The sequence below is a fragment of the Synchiropus splendidus genome, chromosome 18 (genome assembly GCF_027744825.2).
Source record: "Synchiropus splendidus isolate RoL2022-P1 chromosome 18, RoL_Sspl_1.0, whole genome shotgun sequence".
NCBI classification, from domain to species: Eukaryota; Metazoa; Chordata; class Actinopteri; order Syngnathiformes; family Callionymidae; genus Synchiropus; species Synchiropus splendidus.
In genome coordinates this window covers 7,501,962-7,526,823 of record NC_071351.1, presented here as the reverse complement: position 1 = coordinate 7,526,823, position 24,862 = coordinate 7,501,962, and the positions used below count along the sequence as shown (strand labels likewise).

Genomic DNA, 24,862 nt, shown 5'->3' with positions numbered 1-24,862 from the left:
CGAAATACTACATTTAGTTTCGCACATAATTCATAATACCCTGAACCCACACAGAGGCAGAGAATTACATAACATCCTCGGAGGACATCTTTCCCACATTATGTAACACTAAAGTATGAGGGGATAAATCGGGCCACAGGCAAGATGACTGCTCTTCAAAGCGCCCTGCGACACACAATACATTTCGGAAAAAACATACACAACAGCGAGTGATGAGTTTGATCGCACACGAGAAGCGATATTGATCGGTATCGGCGCGCAGCTGTGATGTCACGGTCATGTCCTCTGTCTTGCTCCGCTCTCACGTCTGTCTGAAGAACTACAAAGGTACACCCGTGCGCCTTCTGCGCATGCGCCCGGGGAAAACTCCATTATTTTTTTTTTGCTCGGATTCTTTAAGAAAAATATAGTCCGCAACTGTGAATTTTGGACTACACTGGGCGTAATGGTTGTCGGGATTGACACGAACGCGTTACGGATTCGCCCTGCGGAGACCAGAACAGCAGTCGGGTAACTGTGGCCCTGGAGCGGGACTCTTGTTGGGACTCTTCAGAAGCAAGTAAACGTTAGCTCCACTAGCCTAGCACGTAGCGTTAGCCGAGATCAGACGCGCAGCAAAATGAGGCCCTTTGTGATTAAACCCCTCGTAAAGGTGACGATGGCGGCCTGTGCTGTGCTTTAATACACTTGGCTGTAGTTCATAAACCGGCGATCTATTGTGCGTTTCTCAGCGGTGCCTGGCTACTCCGTTAGCTCGCCTGCTAACTTGATTCTCCCGCGAGTCCAAAACTTCGCCAACACTGAAGGTCCTGCAGCCAAGAAACATTGGTTTTATCCCGGCCGTGAGCCGCAGCGTCGCAGAATAGCCGTCAGCACGCACACACGCCACAGCCCCGTGCGGGATTCGTGTACTTTTGAAGTAAGCAGTGTTGTGCGTGACTCGTATGAGTTGTGCATCGGAGTGTTTTGTGCGCCTGACAGCTGTCACGACCAAGTAGCCTAGCGGTTAGCTTAGCTGTTAGCTGCCAGCTTTTATTTATTCGGACATGGTTACATCTGCGGAGGTCATGAGTCGGAGTGAGTTTTCACCAAATGTGCCTCTTGTGGTTTCTGAAAAAGCCTAGGACTCCATGAAAACGTGAAAGGCGGAGGCACCAGTGACTATAGAAAGCAGATATTCCACCAAGATTTTTAAGGCTACAACATGTTCATACCACCTGCCTTTAAGGTTAACAATATATAATAATGTGCAGCTCAAATGTATTGCAGTATTCCGTTTAAATTTACTGTTAAACTGTTGTTAGCAGCTGTTACATGCCACTGTTATGCATTGCGATTATGTCATCATAACGCATACATCATTTTAATGATATACACTGCCTGGTAAACGTTTGAATATCCTCACTCAGTGTTGTATTTTTGCGACGTTCTGCATACTATAGACATCAATTATATGAAGCAGGATATATAGAATTATGTAGCACAAAAACAGTCCAAATTACGCAAAGTTTTAAGTTATTTCTACAAAATTTATTCCTAGTTTTGATGCCTTCAGTGAGAGTCTGCCTCAATTCAACTGCGTAATATTTGCATTTATGCTTGTAAGTTATGATCTGTCGTTTGCTAAACTAAGCTTTCATTGCTTTTCCAGGTTCTCTCCATTGCCTGCTTCATCTCACATGTGAGCTAAACAAATATAACTCGAGGAGTCGCCCTCGGATCTTCACTACATCGGGTGGTTTCGCCACGAGGCATCGAGTCAGTTTTTTGCTGGCAGTCTGTGTGCTTCATACCCATCAGCATGTACACAAGACAGTTGATACAATAGCCAAAACAGAGCCTGGCTTCCCAAAGATGACAAGGTATGTCAATGTGTCAAGAATTTTTTTTCCTTCTCTTATGCTGTTATTACTGCAAATATTGTCAGGCGTTGTGCAGCTGCAGTCACTTTAACCTGGCTTGTTCTGCATTAGCACAGAATTAAACTTGTTGGGATTCAGTTGTTTTCCAATCTGTTCTGTAAGAAATAAACAAGAGCAAACGTTACCTCTGAGCTATGCATATCCACATAGGATTTATTGTAAATTTTGATTATTTATTTGCAGCATACTACGTTCAATGATGTGGACATTGTTTATCAGGGACTGACATAGTATCAGACAAACATTATGAACTCATATCTCTTTTCCCCAAACTTCAGGCGTAGTTGCAGCCACTTTGCTCATATTCATATTCTGAAAATTCTAAGGTGCTGGAAGGCTGCAACATCAAAATGATGGGAGGCAGTGAGACCGGCAGTAGGGACAAGGATGGAGTTCATGCTGCTGCAATACATGTCCCTATTGGCTGGCAGAGGAGAGTGGAAGGTGTTCAAGTGGTCTATGTCAGGTAGGTTTTTTTCCCCCAATATACCGACGGACAAAACACATTGGGACATCTAAAGCTTCAGGTTGCGTATTGGTTATCTGTAAGCACACTTTAGTTAACCAGTGTGACGCACAATACATATTTTAATCTGATCACAGAAACCACACCTGGATGTGTTGAGATTGAGGTCAAGTTTTTCATTGTTACTTGGAAGATGACCTGCCAAGCTTAGTCATCCTGAACCAATGAAGATGCTCTTATTCAGTCATATAGTTGTGGGTTTGTTTTCTACACACTCTTGTGTGTTGATATTAGACTTGAATTCCGGGTTGGTTTTCTTTATTCCAGGACAGTCACACTGTCTGTTCGATTGAATTTTCATGCTGGACAGTGAATAGAATGGATGAATGCTGGCTGTGTACTTCTTGCATTGGACTACTCCATCGTGCCATTTCATTTTCTGCAGCATTAATCCCAAAGATACTTCAATAAACAGCACAAGAATCTTAAAATATCGGTGCAAAATAATTTTTACATTCTGTGTTGAACTGCCATATTTTTGTTCTGGATGTGGTTTAAGTGATTCTCAGTCTGAAGCGTAACTATTCTGATCATTATTGTGTGTTGAAAGTGTTGTTGTTCCCTTCTCCCCTCAGTCCAAATGGTACTGCCCTTTCTTCTCTGGACGAGGTGAAGACCTACCTCTTATCTGATGGCACTTGCAAATGTGGTCTTGAGTGTCCACTAATCATTCATAAGGTATGTTTCTAAGTTTAAAAAAATTACTTTTTAGTGGATTACTTGTGACATTGTATTAATGTGAAAGTATCATGGGTTTATTCCTTTCATTTTCTGCCTTAGGTTTTTAACTTCACTGTGGGAGTTAAAGTAGAGCAGCACAACCAGCCCCTAAGCAAAGCGGAGCAGGACATGACCAAATTGTGTAACCATCGCAGGAAAGTTGTAGCCATGGCTGCTCTCTGTCGAAGTATGCAGGCGTCACAACTGCCCTTTGCCAACGTTCACCATCCAGGTATCTGTGCTGTTGTCTATGTCTCACAAAGACTGGTTTGAAGTGGATTTAACATGATGTTTTTCCTCACTGCTGTGGCATGTTGTAGCGATCAAGTGAATGAATAATGGTTTTTCTTGTTTGACTGCACTTTCAGAACCTGGCATTGTCGTGGATAGCTGTAACCCAAAGAGGACACATATTAAAGGAGAAGAAGAAGGCAGAGGAATTTGCCATTCGAAACCACTTCCCAAACCATCCCGGACACAAAACAACCTGCATCCGAACCCTGTGGCCAGTCCCAAATCCCCGCAGCAGTTTGTTTACCCCTACAACGGCTCTTCCCCTGGCATTCACACCGACACAAGCGCTCACCACCCGCTAGAGGCTTTAAAAAGACTTCAACATCCTCCCTTTTCTCTCCCTTCCTCCTCGTCCTCCAGTTCCTCACTCCCAGCACACTGTTTTTCCCAGAGATCCCAACGCAATCCCACCCCTCAAAATGTCAGTCAGTGTCATAGAACGTCCAAAACCCCTGAAGTCCCCAGCTCTCCTCGGTCTAGACTCCATGCTTCACCTCCTCCTGTACCCGCTGGGAGTGGAGGCACTGGACAGCCAGCTGCAGCACATCACCCACGTGGTGTTATTATTGGAGGCTCCCCTTCATCTCTTTCTCCTTCCCTGTCTCCGTCTGTTCATAATGTGAACTGCGCATCTCCACACCAGCGGTCACGACATCCGTCATCCTCACCCTCTCCTCTCTCAGATCAAGGCTCGACTCCTGTGATGGCTGGAGATGGACTGCTGGCAAGTAATTTGAGGCACAGAAGGAAGTCCACGTCTTCTTCCCCACAACCCCCGCTTAGCTCTTCCTCGAATCCCAACTCCCACTTCCCAAAGTACAAGCTGGAAGAGGTTTTGGAGCAGTTTAAGAACAACATTAGCACTAGCAACCACCTTCTGATCCCCACTAACACCTTCCTCAGCAACCAAAGTAGTGCTAACCCCCACGCTCTCTCTCTCAAAACGTTAAAGAGCACAGCGAGTCCGATCCCTAGCACAGGACTGCACAGCTTCGTTTCAACCTCTGCAGCAGGATGTAGTTCACCTCTGGGGCCATTTCAGAACCACCACGGTCACCAGAGCAAGCCACCACACCCGGCGTCTTTTCCTGCGAGTAGCCTTCTGTCAGCAGCTGCAAAGGCCCAGCTGGCTCATCAGCTAAACCAGGTCCAAGGTTCAAATGTGGCAAACAACCAAGAGAGCGCTTCCACTTCCACTGAGGAATTGAAAGAGACTCAGCAGCAGCAGTCCACAAAGGTAAACAGCACTTTACTTAATAGCCAACTTCCTTCCCCTGTAGTTCAAGCTAGAGCTCACCATCCCTCCCTCGCATCAGTATCCTCAGTTCTCTTCCCTACATCCCAGTCCATAGCCCCGTCTTTAGCTCCTTCCCTGCCCGACTTACCCTCTTCAGTAGAGCGCAGCGCACTGCACAGGAAGAGGCATCGGCGATCTCCAACAATGCTCGCAATAACCAGAAACACTCAGCAGCTCGCCAACGGGCCCAGGAAGACCCCACCAGGAGGCGCTGCCTCCTCAAGTGTTATCAACCTTTCATCCTCTGCCTCACCTCCTGTAGCACATCCCTCCTCTACCTCAGATGTGCTGGGTCAGAGCACGGACGTGTTAGAAAATCAGCCACGCTCTGGTAGAACTCTTGGCCTGGTTCACACGCGGCAGACAGCACACCTTTCCAGACATCGCCAGAATGAAGCCTTGGATTTCACTACAAGTCACCCCGCTATACCTCTCGGCTTGGATCCTCCCACTCAGCCATTATCCGCGCTGTTACACTTACTGAGTGTACAGAATGCTCAGGCCTCGGCATCGAATTCTGCTTCAGCTCTGCCAATACCTTTGTCACAAGAGGACGGACACACTAATAAACAGAGTGCCAACTCATCGCCTCCACCTGCAAATCCTCCCTGTAAAGTTAACAGCCAGACTCAGTCACCAAGGCAACCGGACGACACTACTCCCCAATGCTTGGTTGCACCTCAAATGTCCTCACCTGTCCCAGAGTTTGGAGCGGTTCAGCCTCAAGCCCAGTGTCACTCAGCTAATTTTAGTCCCCAACATGGCCGCTCTCCTGGTCCTGCACTGCAGCCCTACTCAAATGTTGCGTTGGACTGTAGCACCCCGTCTCTGTCGACGACTCAGACTCTCCAAGAAACCCCTCAACAAACTGAAAATCACATTCCAGCGATCGACCCTGCGTCCCAGGCTCACTTCGGGTCACCGGTGGACAGTGTGGTGGCAGGGATTTGCCGGAGCAGCTCGCCTCAGTACTCACAACAACAACCGAGCATCACTCAGGACTGCGTTTCTATGACACTATCAACCTCCCCCAAGCCCCTGGATCTTAGCAATCACGTCCTTGCTCTTTTAGCAGCCACTTCTGCGGCGCCCCAAGAGGAAGGCAACACTTGTGGACATGCAGTAGATGCACAAGGAGACCCACTTCCTGGTAAGACTTTTGTTATGCGTTACTCCTTAAGTTACAGTGTTGCGTGTGTTTCTTTGTGTGGTTAGTAAGTCCAGATATCTTGTTACATTGTAGAAGCAGAGGAGCACAGAGGAATGGAGGAAAAGGATTCTGCTACCGAAAACACAGACTCTTCTCTTCTTGAAAATAACCACAGCCCTCCGTCATCTTCAGAGATGGCGGAGTCAGCTACCACGTTACATCTGGCTGAAGCTTTCCCGTTTATGAATCAAGAACAACTGCTTCAGTTGCTGTCGTCCACAGGCGGCCTCCCATCCATATTGGACCCCACTATCCTGGCTTCGTTACACTTGGGGGGCTTGTTGCTCTGTGGACAGCATGCGCAGTTGGCTTCCACCAATTCCACCCCGCAGTCTCCCCAGAATCTTGCAGAGCAGCCGGAGCAAATCGTGCTTCAGCAGCAGGATGTCCAACAGCAGAATCCAGATCAACAGAAGCAGCCGCTATTGCACAACAGCCCTCTCTTTCCATTGCTGCCCATGTTGAACAGTGTGCAGGGAGAGCTGCCCCTGAACCTCCTAGGCCTACTGAACCCAATCCCAACCCCAGTCTCCACTTCCTCCACTGGACAAGACGGCGATTTAGGGCTTCCAGAAAAACAAAACCTGCAGGCGTTGCTCATGGCGTCCCTGTTGCAGCAGCAGGGTGCGATGTTACCGCTAACCGGGCTGAGTCAGCTGAACCAGGTCAGCTTGGAAGTTCCTCTCCAGCCGCCGCAGCACATCTCTACGTTAGAGAGCCTCAACTTCGAAAAGGCCTCAGGACTTCTTGACCCGACAGCGTTGCCCGGCCCTGGGCTCTTGGAGCTGCCACCGGGGCTCCTGCCGATTCCTCCTGGAGCCGAGGGCTCCATCCAAGCTCTGCAGTCTCTGCTATTCCCTGCTGCTCTTCCTCACCCTGCAACCTTCCTGCCCCTCAACCCTGCTCTACTTACAGCTGCCCTCAACTCAGCTGAACTCCACCCACCTCCCCACACCCACTTAGTTACCGCACAGCAAACCCAACATACCCAACCTCAGGTAGGCTCCCACCTCCTGTTAGCTTATTCCTATTTTACCAGAAACCTAGCTGCTAGATCCTTGACTCTTTTTCATCTATTCTTTCCTTTATACTGTACTTTTTCCCTGTGTCTGTCGATGGATCAGAAGAAAAACAGATTATCCAGCCTTTTCTTTTAGTATGCGAGGTGTTCATCCTATGCACTGACTATATCAGTGACTGCAACATGCATTTCATGTGTGATTGTTTACAGTTGTTGATGTAACCCACAGGTGCATTCTGACGCCGGTGTTGACACCCTCATCCCTCTGTCTATCCAAAGCAAAGACAACCCCATCCTTCAACAGTTTCTGCCCACTTTGCTTAATCCTGCCCTTTTAGGTAAATTCCCACAGCAAAATGTTACTTAGTATTTTGGTTATGAGGTTAGTATTTGTAAAGAAAAATAAGAAATGATTGTTTCAGGAGATCCATCTGGCCTCACCGGCCTTCACAACATCATGGGCATTGGAGCGGGCTCCATCCTTCTACCCCCCAATCCAGCTCTGGGCATGCCTCTGCTGCACGGTCCTGATGGAGCCATCAACCTACTCAACAACATCCAGGTGTGTGGTTTACATCAGTGTCAAAAAATATAACTAAGAGTGTTTGACTTTAACTAAAAGGTGTTGTTCATGAGGAGTAGTATTTCAGCGCCTCTGTCATCCTAAATCGCGTCCGGTTTTTCACTTTCCAGCTCAACCTTTCGCCGCCCTCCGAGGCTGAGAAGAGTGCGACGTTGCAGGAGACGCCAAGTCCGACCCCGCACGAAGACATTCCAGCCATGGAGTTGTCCTCTGAGGCCCATCCCAGCCCTGCTTCAACCCCCAAACACACTCCCTCCCCACAGCAAGCTCCCGGAGGCAGGACTGTCATCGACCCCTACACTTCTTTCATGGACACGATTTATACCTCTTTTCTTCAAGTCAATGCGAAAGAGGAGGAAGACGGTGGCGACACTGGACCATCTGACCCAACTTCCCCCTTCTGTGCCTTACCACCGGTTCCGTTCCCATTCAAGAATCACGCCCCGTCAACACCGGCCTCTGTTATGCCTCAGGCGAGCGCACCCGTCTCGCTAAGCCCGCGACTGGCCTGTTCACTACGAAACCCAGACTTGTCCCGTTTGAGTCTAGAGGCGGCTGCCCACTCTCCTGCCCAGGGCACCCCCAAGCCCAGCGAAGAGGGAGCTATTACGCCCTTGCAACGAAAGCAGGTCATAGAGGAAGGTCACACTCATCCCGATCCCCCATTACCTCCCATATTCTTCGAGGAGGCTAAAACAGACTACGCTGGACCTGCTTCAGCCGTGTGCCCCTATGTGGCAGGAGCGGACAGACAGGGACACCCTCCACAGTCAGGATACCTTCAGCCCAGGGACAGTTGTAGTGGGATGCCCACCGAAGAAATGTCAGAGATATTGCTGCACAGAGAACAGGAACGAGTATGTGTATCGCAGTTGTTACTCCAGTATTTGTCACAGTTGAAGTTGTTCATTATTTATTTTGTGTTGTTGTACCCAAGGATGACGCTGGAGCTGTGGGTGGAGCCAGAAGGGGAAGGAAAAGGAAGCAGACGTCAGTTGGCTTTTTAAAGAATTTCCTTTAATATTTCGTTTTTCTGTCTACGTTCAAAAGTATGGTCTTGATGATATGTTTCGTGGTCTAGGTTACAGAACGTGTTGGAAGATTTCAGAGACCTGGATGCTGCCACGCTGGAGGAAACCAAGGCAACGGTAAGTATGTGAGTTTGACCGCGGTGAAATGAGCCCAAAAAAAGTAACAGCAAAGTAAATGCAGTTCACTCTCTTTATGACATGTCTAATATATTGTTGCTTTTAAGAGGGCACTTTAGATTTGTATGGTACTAAACTGAAATGAGTAATAGCTGACTTGTGCCGCAGACTGCCCTGCTGAAGCCGGAGAGGTCCGTCCGTGGCCGGAGGAGACGAGGAGCCAGATCGCAGCGACAGTGACGGGTGGGCCGAGGCATGGAGACGTGCCTCTGCTTTGCCACTGTTTAGACCTTCTTTATTTAACCCCTTTTTTCCACCCTAATCCAACTGCACTAATATACTGACGCCATCCGCTTTTGTCATGGCTTCCACTGTTAAGGAAAATCTTAGGAGAGATCTAGTCAAAATTAATTTATACAAAGTATGGTGTGGATACTTTTTCAGTTAGGGTCATCTCTTAGTTCTCTAGTTGACATCATGGTTGCTTGATGCTTGGTGTTAGGACGATTCTGTGTGTTAACAAAACAAGAGTACTGTTTTCTTCTCATCAGTGTGCCACTGTGAGTCCGAATGAAGCCCACCTACTTGAACGATGCTCTCAGTTGCAAGTGTGTTTAATGTGTGTGACTAATGTGTGTATGTAACTAGAAGAAGAGCGCTATCTCTGAGCCCCTCACTGTGGTTTAGTCGAATTAAATGTATTTAATGAACAAGACACTGTCTGTTTGAGGATGAATGGTTATCTGCAGTCACAGGAATATTTGGGAAAAAAAAGAGGTTCTCATGTTTTCAAATGGAACAAAACTGAGGGATAACTTTTACACGACACAAGCCAATTTGATTCCTTGTCATGCGAATATGCCGGTGGAATAAATTGACATGAACTTAAGATGTTATAAATCAGGAAACCCACCTGTGTGCAACGTTAGTTTTTGCACGGCAAAAAGACAGAGAGCACTGAGGTCTTGAGTGGATCTGTTCAGCGTGTGTGTGTGTGATACTGTGCATTCGGCGTAAAAATCCTCCCTCTTGTCTCCCCACACACTGCCCTGCCCAAGAGTGCTGGCACCTCTAGCTGTATTTTAAAAAATAAACAAAAGAAGATTATGCAATTTCTACATGTGGAAATGTGTACATATGTACAGTCAATGTGTTTATTTTGATTTTATATGGTTAGAGAGAAAGATGAGAAAACAAATTGTGAATTTTTCTGGGAATTGTAACTCAAGTATTTTTCTCATTCTGCCCCCTTGTTTCAATACTTCTGTTTAAAAAAAAAAAAAAGATGGTTAAAATTGTGACCTGTAGCGTTCTTTTTTTATATGGGAGTCTTTTTTTATTTAAAATTAAACTATTTACAAAAAAAAGGTTGCTGGCTGCTGTCATTCTCAATTATTGCTTCAGGTGTTTATTTATGAAGTACATGCTTGCAATTGTCAAGTAGATTAAAAACATTCTGTTCTGAGATATTTCATCCATGCTATATGTCTGGTACTGTAGAATATTTGACAATAAAGTTACCTAACCGAACATAACCTAAAAAAACATTGGGTCATATATCTATATATCAGAATCACTTTATTTATCCGATGGGGAAATTGCTTTTTGTTACATCCTCAACTCCTGCTCAAAATAAGAGGAATAAAGAAACAGAGAGAGTATGCAACATGGAATGTCACTCAAACAAACATGCAAGATAAAAAAAAGAATAAAAATAAAGACATATATACCAATTCTATTGCATTTTCACATAAAATCCAATAGAATTAGTATATATCATTTGAGTACTATATATATTATATATACTATATATATTATATATGCTATATAAAATTAGAAGTTGATAGAATAAGAAAAATAAAGCTGATGTTAAAAAGCATGTCGTTTCAGACACAAAAAAACGGGATGTTTTTACATGATTTTCCCACCAAACACTGTTTATAATCTGTCTCGACTGCTCCTTTAAAAATGGTTGGCGACGTGTGTTTTCAGGATGGGCGGCCGTGACGTCATCACCGAGGGCAGGCTGCTGCTTCTCATCGCTGTTGCGATCGGATATGACGCAGCACTTTGTGGATGCTGAGCTGGGTACCACTCTGAAGAGTGCTGACCACGCCCTTCCTGGACCAGACGACAGGGGGCGCTGCGGTACCCGAAACAGCTATTTCCTGACTGTCCTTCCAGCAGCATCTCACCTTCACGCGCAAAAACACCAACCGAACCGACGGACAGTCTCCCGAAACGCCGCAGGACCGCCTCAGTTAAGTCCCAGTAGGTTATTTCAATGATGTAGACGATCTTTTCCTCGAATTCTCACCGCTCGTTGAACCCGCCGGCCTTCACTGCGACACCCAACGGCGTCCATTTTTGCGTGGAGCTCGCGCCTAAATCGTATAAAACAACATTCCCGACGAAGAAGCCTTTTTTTTTCCTCGTCGCGTTCCTGAGTCCAGGCCGAGCAGCGTCTCTCCTCGCAGCAGCATCCTTCATCCTCCTCTTCGTCAATCTGCGCAATGGCCGACGTCCCAGCCGAATGCAACATTAAAGTGCTGTGTCGCTTCCGACCACTGAACCAGTCCGAGATCCTCCGCGGGGATCTGTTTCTGCCCAAGTTCCAGGGGGACGACACGGTCACTCTCGGGGTGAGTCCTCCGTTGTTCCTGCAGGCCCTTATCAATAAATCATCAGCTGGCTTGGATATAAATAAGCCACACTTTCATTCATTTTGAGCTTCCTCAGGCTTGATATAAACAATATTATTGTGCGTAATGTTTGCTTTAGTGACAGAAGACATTGAGTTTTAGAAAGGTCTGCTTGCACTGTCCAGTATGTTGCCTTGTTGTATTTTCTTTGCTTTTATTTTTGCCTTAAAATGACCTTCTCAGGATGGAACGTGGATGGTCGGTGTGGGAGAAACATGACTCCCATTTGGTGACTAGACTCAATTGATTTTGTTTTGCAACGCGGCAAAACACAACACAAGAGCGTGAGCGTTTTCATCTGGAAACACCCTGTGTGCGTGTCTCGTAAAGTGAAGATGAAGAGGCAGAGGAGATCATCCTGACCTTCATCTGTCTGTCTGAGTGTGTCACCAGTCTGTCCACTCTGAATCTGAGCTCACTAACTGCAGGCCGGGATGATCAATAATCCACAGCGGCTGACCTGCTTTCTCCTCTCATCCCATTTGGACCGTCCCTCTTTTTTGGTTCTTCCTCTCCCCCGCGTGTCATGTCCGCCCCTCACCCCCTACCCGGACCACCATGTAGTAAATCTCGCTGTCGGCCAGTCCATGACTCACTTTGCTAATGGCATTACACGCTTCATCTTCTGGCAACATCTTTGTTGTGTAGTCGAGAGGACTTGCACTTCTCAGTACATGTGTAACCGCCGCTATTGCCTCAAAACTCAAACAGTATTTGAATTTATTGGTGACAAAATATGATAAAGATGACAAATATGTGCATTACTTTCAAGCAAACTGAAAAAAAGTTCCAAGGTCCTCATAACATTTTTCCTCACTTTTTTTTTTTTTTACATATTTTATGACTATAGAAACACAGCATCTTCCAAATTCATTCGGAAATATATGTGAGAATATATTATGGATGAGCCAATAATTTTGTAGAGTATGAAATCAAATAATAGCCTAAAAATTTTATCGTTAATAAAAAATACTTTCCAGAAATAAATAGACTTGGTATTTATTCCCACATTTATGGCTCATTTTTTCCAGAGTTATTCATTTATTGTGAATATAGAAGTGTTTTCTTTACTTGAATTTACAAGGTTTTTAATATTTAATTTTATGCTGTTATGACTGGAAATGTTGAGGAATAAAAACAGCCGTGATCTCAATTCCAACCTGAACAGTAGCAGCCAAAATAAGTTCTGAAGCCCAGTTTATCTATTGACCCCGGCTGAATGATGACCAAGCAGTAATACAGGGTGACAAATGATGACTCACTGTCTGCAATGTAAAGATTACATCACAGCATTTGAGCTCATTTCCTGAAACCGATCTGGTTGATGTACCTCTATAAATTCAATTTGAATTTTCTGATATTGCATGTCATATTTAGATTGTTATCGCTGTGCAATAGTGGACTTTGGCGTCAGGATGTTGAAGGGGTTGGCTGTGTGTGTCTGCAGGGGCGGTCCTACGCGTTCGACCGCGTCTTTCCCACCAACACCACCCAGGAGCAGGTGTACAACACTTGCGCCAAGCAGATTGTCAAAGGTACGGCAACTCAATGGGAAGTGGAAACAGGCAGGCGCTGATGTTTTGTGTGTTGTGTGTGTCAGATGTCCTTGGAGGTTACAATGGCACCATCTTTGCGTACGGACAAACGTCCTCTGGGAAAACTCACACCATGGAGGTACAGCACTCGCACTGCTACCAAACAAAGACTCCAGCCTCACGTCATTCTTTGTCTCTCAGGGTAAACTGCACGACCCGCACCAGATGGGCATCATCCCTCGTATCGCTGAGGACATTTTCAACCACATCTTTGCCATGGATGAAAACCTTGAGTTCCACATCAAGGTACTTGAAACTTTTCGACCACACTGTCAACAACATCCTGATTTTGTGTCCTCCCCCCACCCCAAGGTTTCCTACTTTGAAATCTACATGGACAAAATCCGTGACCTGCTGGACGGTTTGTGGATGTTATTTTTATTCATGTTATCTCTTGTGAGACTCTTTAAACCATCACTGTTTCACTTTCAGTGACCAAGACCAACCTGTCCGTCCACGAGGACAAGAACAGGGTTCCGTACGTGAAGGTGGGTGACCACTTCAGGAGCCTTTTTGCTCTCGTTCATCCGCAACTCTGACTCCTGGTCTTCCCTCAGGGATGCACTGAGCGTTTTGTCTCCAGTCCCGACGAGGTCATGGATGTCATCGACGAGGGCAAAGCCAACCGCCATGTTGCTGTGACCAGTGAGTTATTGTGAATTATTATCTCCACCAGTTTTCTCACTCATTCCTTGCTGCTGGCCTCTTCTTTGAGTCTCTCTTTTTGGGGCTGCGTGACGCTACTGCCACCTGCTGCCAGTTTGACCTCACTGCATTTAGAATATGATTGGCAATAAGTATTTATTAAACATTTGTACTCCTTATTCACAACATTTGTTCTTCAGTATACATTGAATATTTAAAATTAAAATGTAATCCAGGCACTGTCGTACAAAAGACTCCTGTGCAGCGTGACTGCAGCCTCTCTTGTTATGTAATATTTGCATCATGATGCTTTCATGCTAAGCTCTGTATTCTCATGAAATATTATAAGGCCTGCTGTTATACAGATGCCATTCCAGTCAAATCTAAATTGACAATTCACAGCTTTATTTTGCCTCGTTTTTGTCAAGAAATAAGCAAATAAACTTGTGACCATGATGTAAACATTTCATATTTTAATGTGGACAAAGCAAGTAATCCCTCCTGAGATTTTAGAATTACTGATCCGCCATTCAGTGAAGATGAAAGTCGGGATGTTGTCGAGAATTATGATTCTGATCTGAGAGCAGCCGGGACGGTAAAATAACTCTCTGGCCTACTTTAAACCTCACAGCTCGCCCCAGGGCGATTCCTGTCCCGCCGAGAATGTCCACTTGAATTATTAAAGATGAATTTGTCAGCAACTGTTCTCCAGCTTGCCATATATTTTGACCAGCGTAAGTCATAAGTGAAGCAAAATTCTTTATTTTGAAGGGAGTATGGGCGGCTTATAATGTGAAGTGCTGACTCATCGATTTATGGTTTGGTCAGTCGGGTCTGTTTCCTGTCCCGTGTGATTCCTGCTGACTCAGGTGGTGCGGTTGTTCCACTAATGGGACACTCAGATATCCTTTTCAGGGCACCCGAACGTTTTGTTCCAGGTGAAATAGGTGGATAAGTACCTTGAGATGTGGGATGACAGCGCAGTTTTAGATTAGGAATAACAATAATAATAATAATAATTACTTTTAAGCAAACTGAAACAATGTGTTGAGTTTTGTTTTCATTTTAAATGTAACTAAGTCTTTTTACATATTTTATGACTGTAGAAACACAGCATGTTTCAAATTCATGAGGAAATATATGTGACAATAAATTATGGATTACATCACAAATAAAAATATGTATAAATAATAATAAATAAATAAACAGACACAATAATGAATAATGTTCAGTATTTAGTCCCACATTTATGGCTCATTTGTTTCCACAGTTATTCATTTATTGTGAATATAGAAGTGTTTTCTTTACTTGAATTTATAATAATAATGTATGTTCCTCCAGACATGAACGAGCACAGCTCCCGCAGCCACAGCATCTTCCTGATCAACATCAAGCAGGAGCACGTGGAGACGGAGCAGAAGCTCTGTGGGAAGCTCTACCTGGTGGATCTGGCTGGCAGTGAGAAGGTGGGTGACGCGCCGGGTGAATGAAGCTCTCCTCTCTGACCTCTGCATCGTACCATCCCAGGTCAGTAAGACCGGCGCTGCTGGAGCGGTTCTGGACGAGGCCAAGAACATCAACAAGTCTCTGTCCGCGCTGGGGAACGTCATCTCTGCTCTGGCTGAAGGAACTGTGAGTGAAAAATAGGGAAGAGTTTGCCAATCCGACAGGGGGCGCTGTCCTCTACCTTTATTTCTCACTCACCTCTGCCTCAAATTCATCCCTGCGTGACAGAAAACCCATGTCCCGTACCGTGACAGCAAGATGACCCGGATCCTGCAGGACTCTCTGGGTGGAAACTGTCGCACCACCATGTTCATCTGTTGCTCCCCGTCCAGCTACAATGAAACTGAAACCAAGTCCACTCTGATGTTTGGACAGCGGTAAATGATATAGACAAGAACAGGTGTTTTAAGATCGATACAAACTCGGGTCTCTCTGACCTTCACAGTGCGAAGACCATCAGGAACACTGCCTCCATCAACCTGGAGCTGACTGCCGAGCAGTGGAAGAGGAAGTACGAGAAGGAGAAGGAGAAGAACAAGACCATGAAGGAGACCATCCAAAAGCTGGAGGCTGAACTCAACCGCTGGAGGAACGGTGAGTTTCCCTGATCATTTCAAAGCTCTCTGTGCTGACCCGTTTTGCTAACAGGAGAGGAGGTTCCTGAGACCGAGCGGACTCAGGCCGAGATCGTGACCCGCTACGAGACCACCGAGGAGCGTCCCATTTTGGACAACGACAACTCCTCCATCGTGGTCCGCATCTCTGAGGAGGAGCGGCAGAAGTACGAGGAGGAGATCCGCAAGCTGTACAAGCAGCTGGATGACAAGGTTGGATATGAATGGAGCTCTGAAGTGACAGGGTGAACACCTGATTTGGATTCTGTCTGCTTCAGGATGATGAGATTAATCTGCAGTGTCAGCTGGTGGAGAAGCTGAAGCAGCAGATGCTGGACCAGGATGAGGTGAGTCCACTTGCAAACTGCAACCCATCTGGATTTTTTTTCACACACGCCGATTCTCCTCAGCTGCTGGCCTCCTCCCGCGGCGATGGAGACAAGGTCCAGGCGGAGCTTGGTCGGCTGCAGGTGGAGAGCGACTGCGCCAAGGCTGAGGTGAAGGAGGTGCTGCAAGCGCTGGAGGAGCTGGCCATCAATTATGACCAGAAGAGCCAGGAGGTGGAGGAGAAGGGCCTGCAAAACCAGCTCCTGGCTGACCAACTGGCCCAAAAGATGGTGAGTGCAGGAGAACGGGTGTAGGCCAGGAATGTGAGTGTTCATCATGTGGCTCCCCAAGAGGTCTGGGAGGCCCCCTAGAGGTGGGTTGGTGAGGTGACGCAGTGTCCAGAGGCCACAAGAGGGCGCTGTCTGCTGTAAAAAATATTTCGACAAACCACGAATTCAATGAAACCGCACCAGACAAGAGCGCCATCTAGTGGCCTCTGAAATTTAGGACACGGTTTTCATCAACGCTGCAATACCTATCAGTCGAGACGATTTTACTCACTAACTTTCTAGGTGTCAGAAAGTTGAACTATTTACTAAAAAATGTATGTCCTTTTGTACATACATTTGTACTTTTCTATCTAAAATACACAAGAGGATTCCTCTGAAATTATTTAAATTTCAAGTAAATATTTTAGTTTGAACTTATAGTGTGAAGAAACATATATGTCCTGTGTCAAATGCAAGAGAGTAAGAACAACATTTCTGTCTGTCAGGCGAGTCTGATGGAGTTGGAGGCGGAGCTGTCTCGCATGCAGGAAGTGAGCGGTCAGCAAAGGAAGCGCATCGCCGACGTGCTTAACGGGTTGATGAGGGACCTGAGCGAGTTCAGCTCCATCGTGGGCAATGGTGAACTCAAGCTGGTGAGCACAGACTGAAAGAAACAGCGAAATGGCCTGCAGTGGGGTTTTGTTGAGCCTCGATTCTTCCTCGCTCCTCAGCCGGTGGAGATCAGCGGAGCCATCGAGGAGGAGTTCACGGTGGCCCGTCTCTACATCAGCAAGATCAAGTCAGAGGTGAAGAGCATGGTGAAGCGCTGCAGGCAGCTGGAGAACATGCAGCTGGAGTGCCACCGCAAGATGGAGGAGACTGGACGGGAACTCTCCTCCTGCCAGCTCCTCATCTCTCAGGTCAGATTGGACTCATCGAAACTCAGAAACTGTTCTTAAAAACAGATCTGATTCATGTGGTGCTTGTTTTCGACCCAGCATGAGGCGAAGATCCGCTCTCTGACCGAGTACATGCAGAGTGTGGAGCACAAGAAGAGGCTGCTGGAGGAGAGTCATGACTCCCTGAGTGAGGAGCTGGCCAAGCTCCAGGAGCAGGGTAACACTAATACGCACCGTCTCTCTCAGCCTCCTCTAAGGCTCGCTCATCTCTCCTTCTAGATAATTCCATGCTGGAGGAGAAGGAGGGAGAGAAGGGAGAGACTGAAGATGGAAATGTCAAGGTCAGAGCATCCAGTTCGTGCTGTTTGTATCACCACACTAACATCTGTCCTCTCTTGCAGAAGGTGACTCGCCAGCAGGGGGAGTCTCACCGTGGCCTCCATCACAAGCAGCTTGCACGCCTGCGGGATGAGATCAACGAGAAGCAGAGGATCATCGACGACCTCACTGAGTCAGTCACCACAAAGAACCGTTGTGATGTTGACGTTCATGTCACATTTTTCTTCCATTACATTCCTGAACTGACTTGTTTTGCTGTGCTCCAGTCGTAACTCCAAACTGGAGCTGGAGCTGGCCCAGGTCCGAGCTGACTATGAACGCCTGAAGAGTCAGGACAGCACCAAGAGCGAGCGCCTGGAGGAGCTCTCGTAAGTAGAGGGTGGTTTGTTGTAGAATCCACAAACGCCCTTTCACCTTACATATTTTTTTTTTTGTCAGATTCCTGCACGAACGCCACGAGCAGACCAAACAGGACTTGAAGGGTCTGGAGGAGACTGTCGTAAGTAATACTCCCCTCCTGTGTCTTTTCATTTACCTGCCCTTCCACCTCTCAAAACGTTGAATTGTTTCGCTCAGGCCCGCGAACTCCAGACCCTCCACAACCTGCGCAAGCTGTTCGTTCAAGACCTCACGTCGCGGGTTAAAAAAGTAAGTCTCTTTGAGCGAACGAAAACAATCTTTTTTTTAGAGCTAAAGTTAAGGTGGTATCCATGTGGTGCCTGCGCAGAGTTCCGAAATGGAACCTGATGATAGCGGGGGGTCTAGCACCCAGAAGCAGAAGATTTCCTTTCTTGAGAATAACCTTGACCAACTTACAAAGGTTCACAAGCAGGTGAGTACATAAACAGCGGCGTCAGAATGAAGTGTTTATTTTGGGCGGTCATAATCGGCGACCCTGTCGTCCAGCTGGTTCGTGACAATGCAGATCTGCGTTGTGAGCTTCCAAAGTTGGAGAAACGTCTTCGGTCTACTGCTGAGAGAGTTAAGGCCCTGGAGACTGCACTGAGGGACGCCAAAGAAGGCGCCATGATGGACCGCCGCCGCTACCAGCAGGAGGTGGACCGCATCAAGGACGCCATGAGGGCAAAGAGTGCCATGAGGCGCCCGCATGCGGCACAGATCGGTAAATACTCACATGTCCGTGTTCAACCTGTCGGTCGTGTTTAAACTGCTTTACCGCAGCCAAGCCAGTGAGACCGAAGCAGATGCCCGTCTGCTCTCCCACCAACCCCTTCTACGCCTACATCCGTGCCACTGAGCAAGGCAACACCTACAGCAACGCCCTCTTCCAGAGCAGCGTGCACCAAAGCGCAGCCAGCGTCAACTGCAGTCCAAACTCTGTGCAGAGCAACACGTGAGTTCACTTGTCCGTCACCAGCTTTGCATATCTGAAGTTTAAAAAGTGCTCACTGTTTTATTTTTTTTCAACCTTCAGAGTATCCACAGCGCTCGGCTACAGAGCAGGCAGATACAACGGGGACATACTGGAGTCCTACCCTCTCAATATTGACAATGGTGAGCGGTCATGAATCGACTCAATAGCAAAAGTTAAAGTCCAGCTCCCTATTAAATAAGATGTTTTTATGCCTCACAGGAAACAGCATCACTGAAACAAGAGACATCAATGACAACAGGTGGGAACTGATTTCAAGTTCTCTTTCGGACAGTTGAGCTCAACTCAGAGCCGATCTCTTTTAATGTATGACTTGCCTCAGATTCAGGTGTTATTCTCCTGCTGTTCATTTGAACAGGAGTGACGTTCACTGTGGCAGCGAGGTGGATGACTCAAACAGACAGTACATCATTCAGCAGGAGTCCGCCGCGAGTTAATAGCTTGGTAAGCAACACAGTGTGTTCGAGCGCCACACATTTCTGGCAGGATTTGCTTGGGACACAGGTGACTAACATTCTCCCCTGTCTCTTCTAGGAGATGACCAACCACTGTATCTGTCCACACCTCTGCATGCAGCCTGTCTCCCCGTCGCCGTCTGTAGCCTCGTAGTTCCCACGCTAGATGAAGCTCCCTCCTCCTTCCCCTCAGGTTTGCTCTACTCATTTAAAGTAACAAATCTCGGCTGAATTTTAATCCCCTCGACTCGAGCTCTGATGGCACACTAGAGCGGCGCCTCTGTGTGTCGGCGCATCCGTCATCCCCGCTCACCTCTTCTTCATGTTGATGACACGCTTTGGACAGACGTGACCTCCTCCTCTGTCATGACTGAAGCACGTCGTGTGTAACGCCAGCTTGCAACAGAAGACCCATGCGCCGCATGCATGTCTCCAGGCGGCTTTGCTTTCAAATCTTTGCATGACTCCAGGAATGCTCCTGGTGGAAGCCACTGACTGACTTGGACAGATGTTAGAGAGACGCTTCTCTTTTTTGAACCGACTACAGTGAGAGTTATTTGATACTTTTATCATTCTAGCTCCCTGCATTACTGCAAACATACTAGTATGTTGTCATGTGTTTACATTTCTCATGTTGTCCAGTGGGAGTTTTTACTAACCTCCCCAAAAATGAGTCACTGGTGACACGCTGTTCTGAAACAATCAGAGTTTATAGTCAGGCGCAATGATGAGGTGAAACATGTTTTAAGAAGCTCACTGTGGAACACAAATCCTTTGTTATTGAACAAACAAAATGGCTGCACTGAAGGTGTTCCAGACACTTACAAGGGGACTTCAGGCCCACAGATGTGTTGTCAGTGTGAAACCAAGACTGGCTCCCAACTGACCTGCCAGCAGTCTGGGCGTCCAGTCACGCTCTTATCCTTCTGAAGGACATCCTGATCAGCCAGTCAGGATCGAAGAATAAGTGTCGGAGTTTAATTCCTGATAACAGCACATTTGTGTCGGCCTGAGGAAGCTCTTGCTATGTTGCAGATATCTACCATTTCTACATGAAATAAAGTTAATAATAACCATAAATAAATGCTTTTCAGTCAGAATCAACAGGCACCTATAAATGATGCACTTCATTTTTTAAAAACATTTTATTCATTGCGATAAAATAATATTCATTCCAGAAATCGGAGCTGTAAATAGAGTCATTCTGGTTTGTATTTCAGCAGTCATATTTTTAAATTCTTTCTCAAGCAAAAAAAGGATTTGATGTTGTTATTCACACGCTGGTGGTAGAGAACATCTCAGGGCTTAACACTGTCATGCGGCACCATCCTCCTCTCATGCTTTCATCTGTCCTGACATCATTATTTGACACTCAAGAAGCATCAAGTTATGACTTGATGGTCCCTGCAACACTTTATAATTTTAATATTCCAGTGAAATAAACCTGAAGGTGAGGAGATCGAGGGCTTTACTCTCTTCTGCTGCTCCACTCTCCCATTTCTTCACATCTGAAAATGTGCTTTATATTGTTAATCTTGTAAGTAAAACGTGTGCCAGTACATAATAAAAAAAAAAAAAAGTAAGTTAGCGGCACTTGTAAACTCTGTTCAGAGAAATCTCCAATATTTGTTTGGTTTGGTTCCTGTATGCCTATACTGTAGCGTCGACATGATTTCTGTGACTTCACCCTGATGAATCTCTGTATATATATAAATATATATTTAGGTCACAACGCTGTGTTGTACGTGAGTCGCTGTGTTGTAGTTCAATAAACTTGTAGAAAGGAGTTTGCGTCTGACTCTGACTACAACGTTGCTCTTAAATAGGATCTTATTTTATAAAATAATTTATGTCAACATCACCTGAACCGATTGATCCCGTTATTTCTTAGCGGTTAACTTTTTTTTTCATGCTAAAATGATGTTTTGTGAATTTGTTCGACTACTGGCCGAAGCAATGCGCATGCGCGGTCAGGACTCCACAGCCTCCGTGAGTGTCGTCCGTCACAAACCCAGCTGAGGCGCCAGACGGAACCAGGTGGAACCACACGCGGATGGACCGAGTCTGACCGGCGTGGACGGTAAGATACAACGCCGCAGCGTCTTAAATAACATGAACAAGTGTTGCGTATCATTTAAAGTGGCTGAAAGAGTTGACGAGTTCAAGCTAACTGGCGGAGTTGACTGGTCGCTGGAGAACGATAAAACTGTTGACGCTTTTCTCTCCATGAAGGAGTTAGTGAGCGGCAACTGGAAGCTTTAAGTAGCTCAAATGTGTTACCGTGTTTGGTTCCTAAAGTTCATTGATATGTTTTCATGAGGCTGTGAAGTGAGCCGTGACAATGAATGAAATTTTGTTGAAGTTATTTAGCGTCATATATGTCAGTTTAACAATACTCATTCGTATTGTTTTGACTTTTAAGTGAGTGACACATTTTAGCAACTTCCGTTCATTTATTTTTTTATTTGGGTTTATCAGTTTCCACACCCATATTGAGTCATTTCTTTGACTAAATCCATCTTTATCATCCCTCAGAGGCCAATATTCATACTTAAAAATTACATTTCTGTCTTCTCCTTTTATTCGTTTCCCTAAATTTATTTTTTTTAATAAAATGTGAATCCATATGCGCAAGCAATGATGTTCCTGTCCTTGTTTTATTTGAATATTTTCAACTTTTTACAAAGTAAAACGCTTTGTATTAAGCAATATATATTTACAGTAGCCTACTGTTGTCCTCAGCTTCCCTTTAGTAAATGAACTTAGTGGTTTATAAGTGAATCCATTCCTGTAATTTTCCTTACAGATTTGAACTGGAAGACATTTGCTGCTCTGCTGCACGACGACGACAATCCAATCCTTTATTCCGAAATAGCAGGTGAGATAATCTGCACTGGTTTGGCTCTGGAGGTCAGTTACATGGAGACGTATGACGTGTTGACAAACCAACGTGCACTGGCTCACGCACACCCAGACATCGACCCATGAAGTGTCTGCTCTGAGTCTGAATGAGCACGATCGATGCTCATACTTTAAAGTGGCAGACAGTTTTGACCCTGATGCAGTTGCTTCAGCACACCATTTTCATGAGTGGTAATAAAACAGTGTCCTGCTGGTGTTTGTTGTTGGATGAAACACTGTTTATCGGTGAGCACTGATTTAGTGTGTGTGTGTGTGTGTGTGTGTGTGTGTGTGTGTGTGTGTGTGTGTGTGTGTGTGTGTGTGTGTGTGTGTGTGTGTGTGTGTGTGTGTGTGTGTGTGTGTGTGTGTGTGTGTGTGTGTGTGTGTGTGTGTGTAATTCCAAACCTGTAGTATTCACCGTTCGCAGTGTGTGACCGGGAGCTTCTCCCCTATAAGCAGCTGTCTCCGTCTGTCTGTCTGTCTGTCTGGCTGCGTCTTCTCTGCGTCTCTGTTGTGTGGTCAAAGTTATAAATAAGAGGCTTGGGTTTTTGCGTGTGTGTGTGTTGTTTGAGCAGCTGCTTGGGGGGATTGTTTGTCTGTGCGCAGGTGAAGTTGCTGTCCTCTAGCTGTGGCTCTCAGATCAGCACTTACCACCCAGCTTTTACCTCAGTGGCTGCCGTTGTTTGTCCCAGATCAGCGTCACCTGTTTCAGCTCTATCAGCTCGATTCCTCAGTCTGAGACCCTGGTTCTCAACACTGCCCACTGATCTTTCTGGTCAGGCCTCTGTTTTACCCCTCTGAAGAGAATATTTTTCACATAATCCAGAAAACAAACCCATGCAAAGATAGCAATTTGCAGCCACTAATAAACACAAAGTGACTCAGGAACCGTCGTCGTCTAAACCAACACGTTCTGTGAATTCTTCCCCAGTTATTCATTGCTTTCTTAGAACTAAAATAAACAGTAAAAAAAAACAGCGTATTGCGGGAGCTAAATAGTAAGGGCTGGAAGTTCTAAATATCTGAAAGAAAACGCTTTTATGCCCCGAGAATGTGTGTGTTCCCATCTAGACGGGAAGTAAAGGGGGAGGTGGTTCATGAGAAACTGACCCTTGCAGACCACCAACAAAGGAAGTGACATCAGACCTCTAATCCCCGTCATTTATGGGCACACTGCTTTCTGAGGCGCTCATGAAAAGTACTGTGTTGTCGTTGTAGTGTTAAATATTGCGAACATACAGCAGTATTTATCACTTGGTGAAGCAGTTTCTGGATTTCACATGGAGCTAGTTGCATGCAAATTGACTTTCTCAGAGGCAGTTTCTGCGAAATAAAACCCAGCGGTCCCATAAGTTTCCCGTCACGTCTACTTCAAGTGGTCTATTTCTTTGTCAACAATGTTAAAAAAAGATCCCAGGTTTGCCGCGTCAACTCTACGGGAGGTAGTAACCGGGTCACACAGTCAGTTCAGAGGCGAAAATAGACGGCTGTCTGTCTTGTTCCTGTCGCATCGATTTGGACCTCTTGTATTTTAAATGTGTGCTCGCTGTACACTCAGGATTCCATTTCCATATCCTGGACAAGTGGGTCAGGAGGTGTTTGCTGTGGTTTGGGTTTTTGTTTCTGAGTTAAAAGGATGACCAGGCACTTGTCAATGTTGGGGAAGAACTGCTGGGCACCAATGAGATGAAGTTTCTCGTGAATTCTGTTTGACAGTTGTGTTTTAACACGTGTTTTTCTGAGAGGATTGTTCATTTTGAGGCGCTCTTGGACAGCATCTAGTGGCCCTAGATGCTTGGCAGACCCCCCCTGGCGTATTCCAACTCGCCTTGTCGTGTCATGACAGGAACTGTCCCAAAGTTGTTCATAGCATGCGCTTGACCTCCAGCGCGAACGCTTCCCCGCTATGTTAACAACCTCGCAGAATGGTAATGAGGTGCGAGCTGCCGAAGCCTGGGCTTGGAACAACGCATGCTTCGAGTTCTGAGGATGTTGGGGACGTAAATAGCTGGAGGTGCATTTGTTTCCATCACTCGTGGGGATTATCGGTCTCACCACGACACAAACGCGCCTTTTCAAATGCGGTCAGACACACAACAGTGTTACTGGCGGAGCAGCCGGATTGTTTTACCGGCCGTTTTCATCTGCTCCGAGGTGTTGAGCTGACATTCACTGTGGAGATAAATATGACAGGCGTGGACAAACAAACAAATGGACGGAGATCATGTCACAGACAGTAAAGATGGTGACTATATTGCTTTGCTGTGAAATCCTGAGTGTTCTGCCTGTCAGAATGATGGTGTCATTCTGCGCAGTTCTGATCTGCGCTTCACACAGGAGCCCTCCCTTCAATGACTCTGGAGTTATTTATTTAGACTTTTTTTTTTGCAGAATGTAATTTGCAAAGCGACCTGAAAAGAGGAGGGCAAGAGATTGGGGATTTGTTTGTAATATTTCTGAGTGAAATGAAGTCAGAGAAGGCGAGGGGGAGACCAG

At 46.1% G+C, this 24,862-nt stretch overlaps 2 protein-coding genes across 7 annotated transcripts; both read left to right on the top strand.

The window, feature by feature from the left end:
* Positions 1-145: 145 nt before the first annotated feature.
* Positions 146-10,107, top strand: mbd6 (methyl-CpG binding domain protein 6). Of its 5 annotated transcripts, none has more exons than XM_053849054.1 (13): positions 146-327; positions 1,652-1,862; positions 2,249-2,388; positions 3,024-3,126; positions 3,229-3,400; positions 3,537-5,909; positions 6,003-6,967; positions 7,220-7,328; positions 7,413-7,552; positions 7,684-8,430; positions 8,511-8,563; positions 8,655-8,721; positions 8,890-10,107. In XM_053849054.1, the coding sequence occupies exons 3-13, from the start codon at positions 2,273-2,275 to the stop codon at positions 8,959-8,961; spliced, it is 4,917 nt and encodes a 1,638-aa protein (XP_053705029.1). In that variant the 5' UTR covers positions 146-327; positions 1,652-1,862; positions 2,249-2,272; the 3' UTR covers positions 8,962-10,107. The 5 variants fall into 5 exon arrangements, with proteins under 5 accessions (XP_053705029.1, XP_053705026.1, XP_053705030.1 ...); XM_053849051.1 differs by lacking the exon at positions 146-327 and adding an exon at positions 339-559; XM_053849052.1 differs by lacking the exon at positions 146-327 and adding an exon at positions 350-510.
* A 728-nt stretch (positions 10,108-10,835) lies between these two features.
* kif5aa (kinesin family member 5A, a) lies at positions 10,836-21,245 on the top strand. 2 transcript variants are annotated; one of them, XM_053849056.1, is made up of 29 exons: positions 10,836-11,363; positions 12,871-12,958; positions 13,024-13,097; positions 13,160-13,264; positions 13,331-13,379; positions 13,451-13,506; positions 13,576-13,663; positions 15,005-15,129; positions 15,191-15,295; positions 15,398-15,546; positions 15,615-15,763; positions 15,818-15,996; positions 16,062-16,130; positions 16,194-16,400; positions 16,886-17,032; positions 17,111-17,299; positions 17,378-17,495; positions 17,558-17,619; positions 17,680-17,789; positions 17,884-17,985; positions 18,056-18,116; positions 18,194-18,265; positions 18,345-18,449; positions 18,524-18,740; positions 18,800-18,971; positions 19,053-19,132; positions 19,212-19,251; positions 19,333-19,454; positions 19,545-21,245. In XM_053849056.1, the coding sequence occupies exons 1-28, from the start codon at positions 11,235-11,237 to the stop codon at positions 19,445-19,447; spliced, it is 3,162 nt and encodes a 1,053-aa protein (XP_053705031.1). In that variant the 5' UTR covers positions 10,836-11,234; the 3' UTR covers positions 19,448-19,454; positions 19,545-21,245. The 2 variants fall into 2 exon arrangements, with proteins under 2 accessions (XP_053705031.1, XP_053705032.1); XM_053849057.1 differs by having other exon boundaries at positions 10,837-11,363; positions 19,369-19,454.
* Positions 21,246-24,862: the final 3,617 nt, after the last annotated feature.

Bases quoted from the DNA above. Each gene is read 5' to 3' on its own strand.
- kif5aa (XM_053849056.1), top strand. From the start codon at position 11,235: ATGGCCGACGTCCCAGCCGAATGCAACATTAAAGTGCTGTGTCGCTTC. The intron at 13,098-13,159 runs GTACAGCACTCG...TTTGTCTCTCAG, and splicing joins GGAAAACTCACACCATGGAG to GGTAAACTGCACGACCCGCA. The intron at 15,296-15,397 runs GTGAGTGAAAAA...CCTGCGTGACAG, and splicing joins CTGCTCTGGCTGAAGGAACT to AAAACCCATGTCCCGTACCG.
- mbd6 (XM_053849054.1), top strand. From the start codon at position 2,273: ATGATGGGAGGCAGTGAGACCGGCAGTAGGGACAAGGATGGAGTTCAT. The intron at 5,910-6,002 runs GTAAGACTTTTG...GTTACATTGTAG, and splicing joins ACAAGGAGACCCACTTCCTG to AAGCAGAGGAGCACAGAGGA. The intron at 8,431-8,510 runs GTATGTGTATCG...GTTGTACCCAAG, and splicing joins TGCACAGAGAACAGGAACGA to GATGACGCTGGAGCTGTGGG.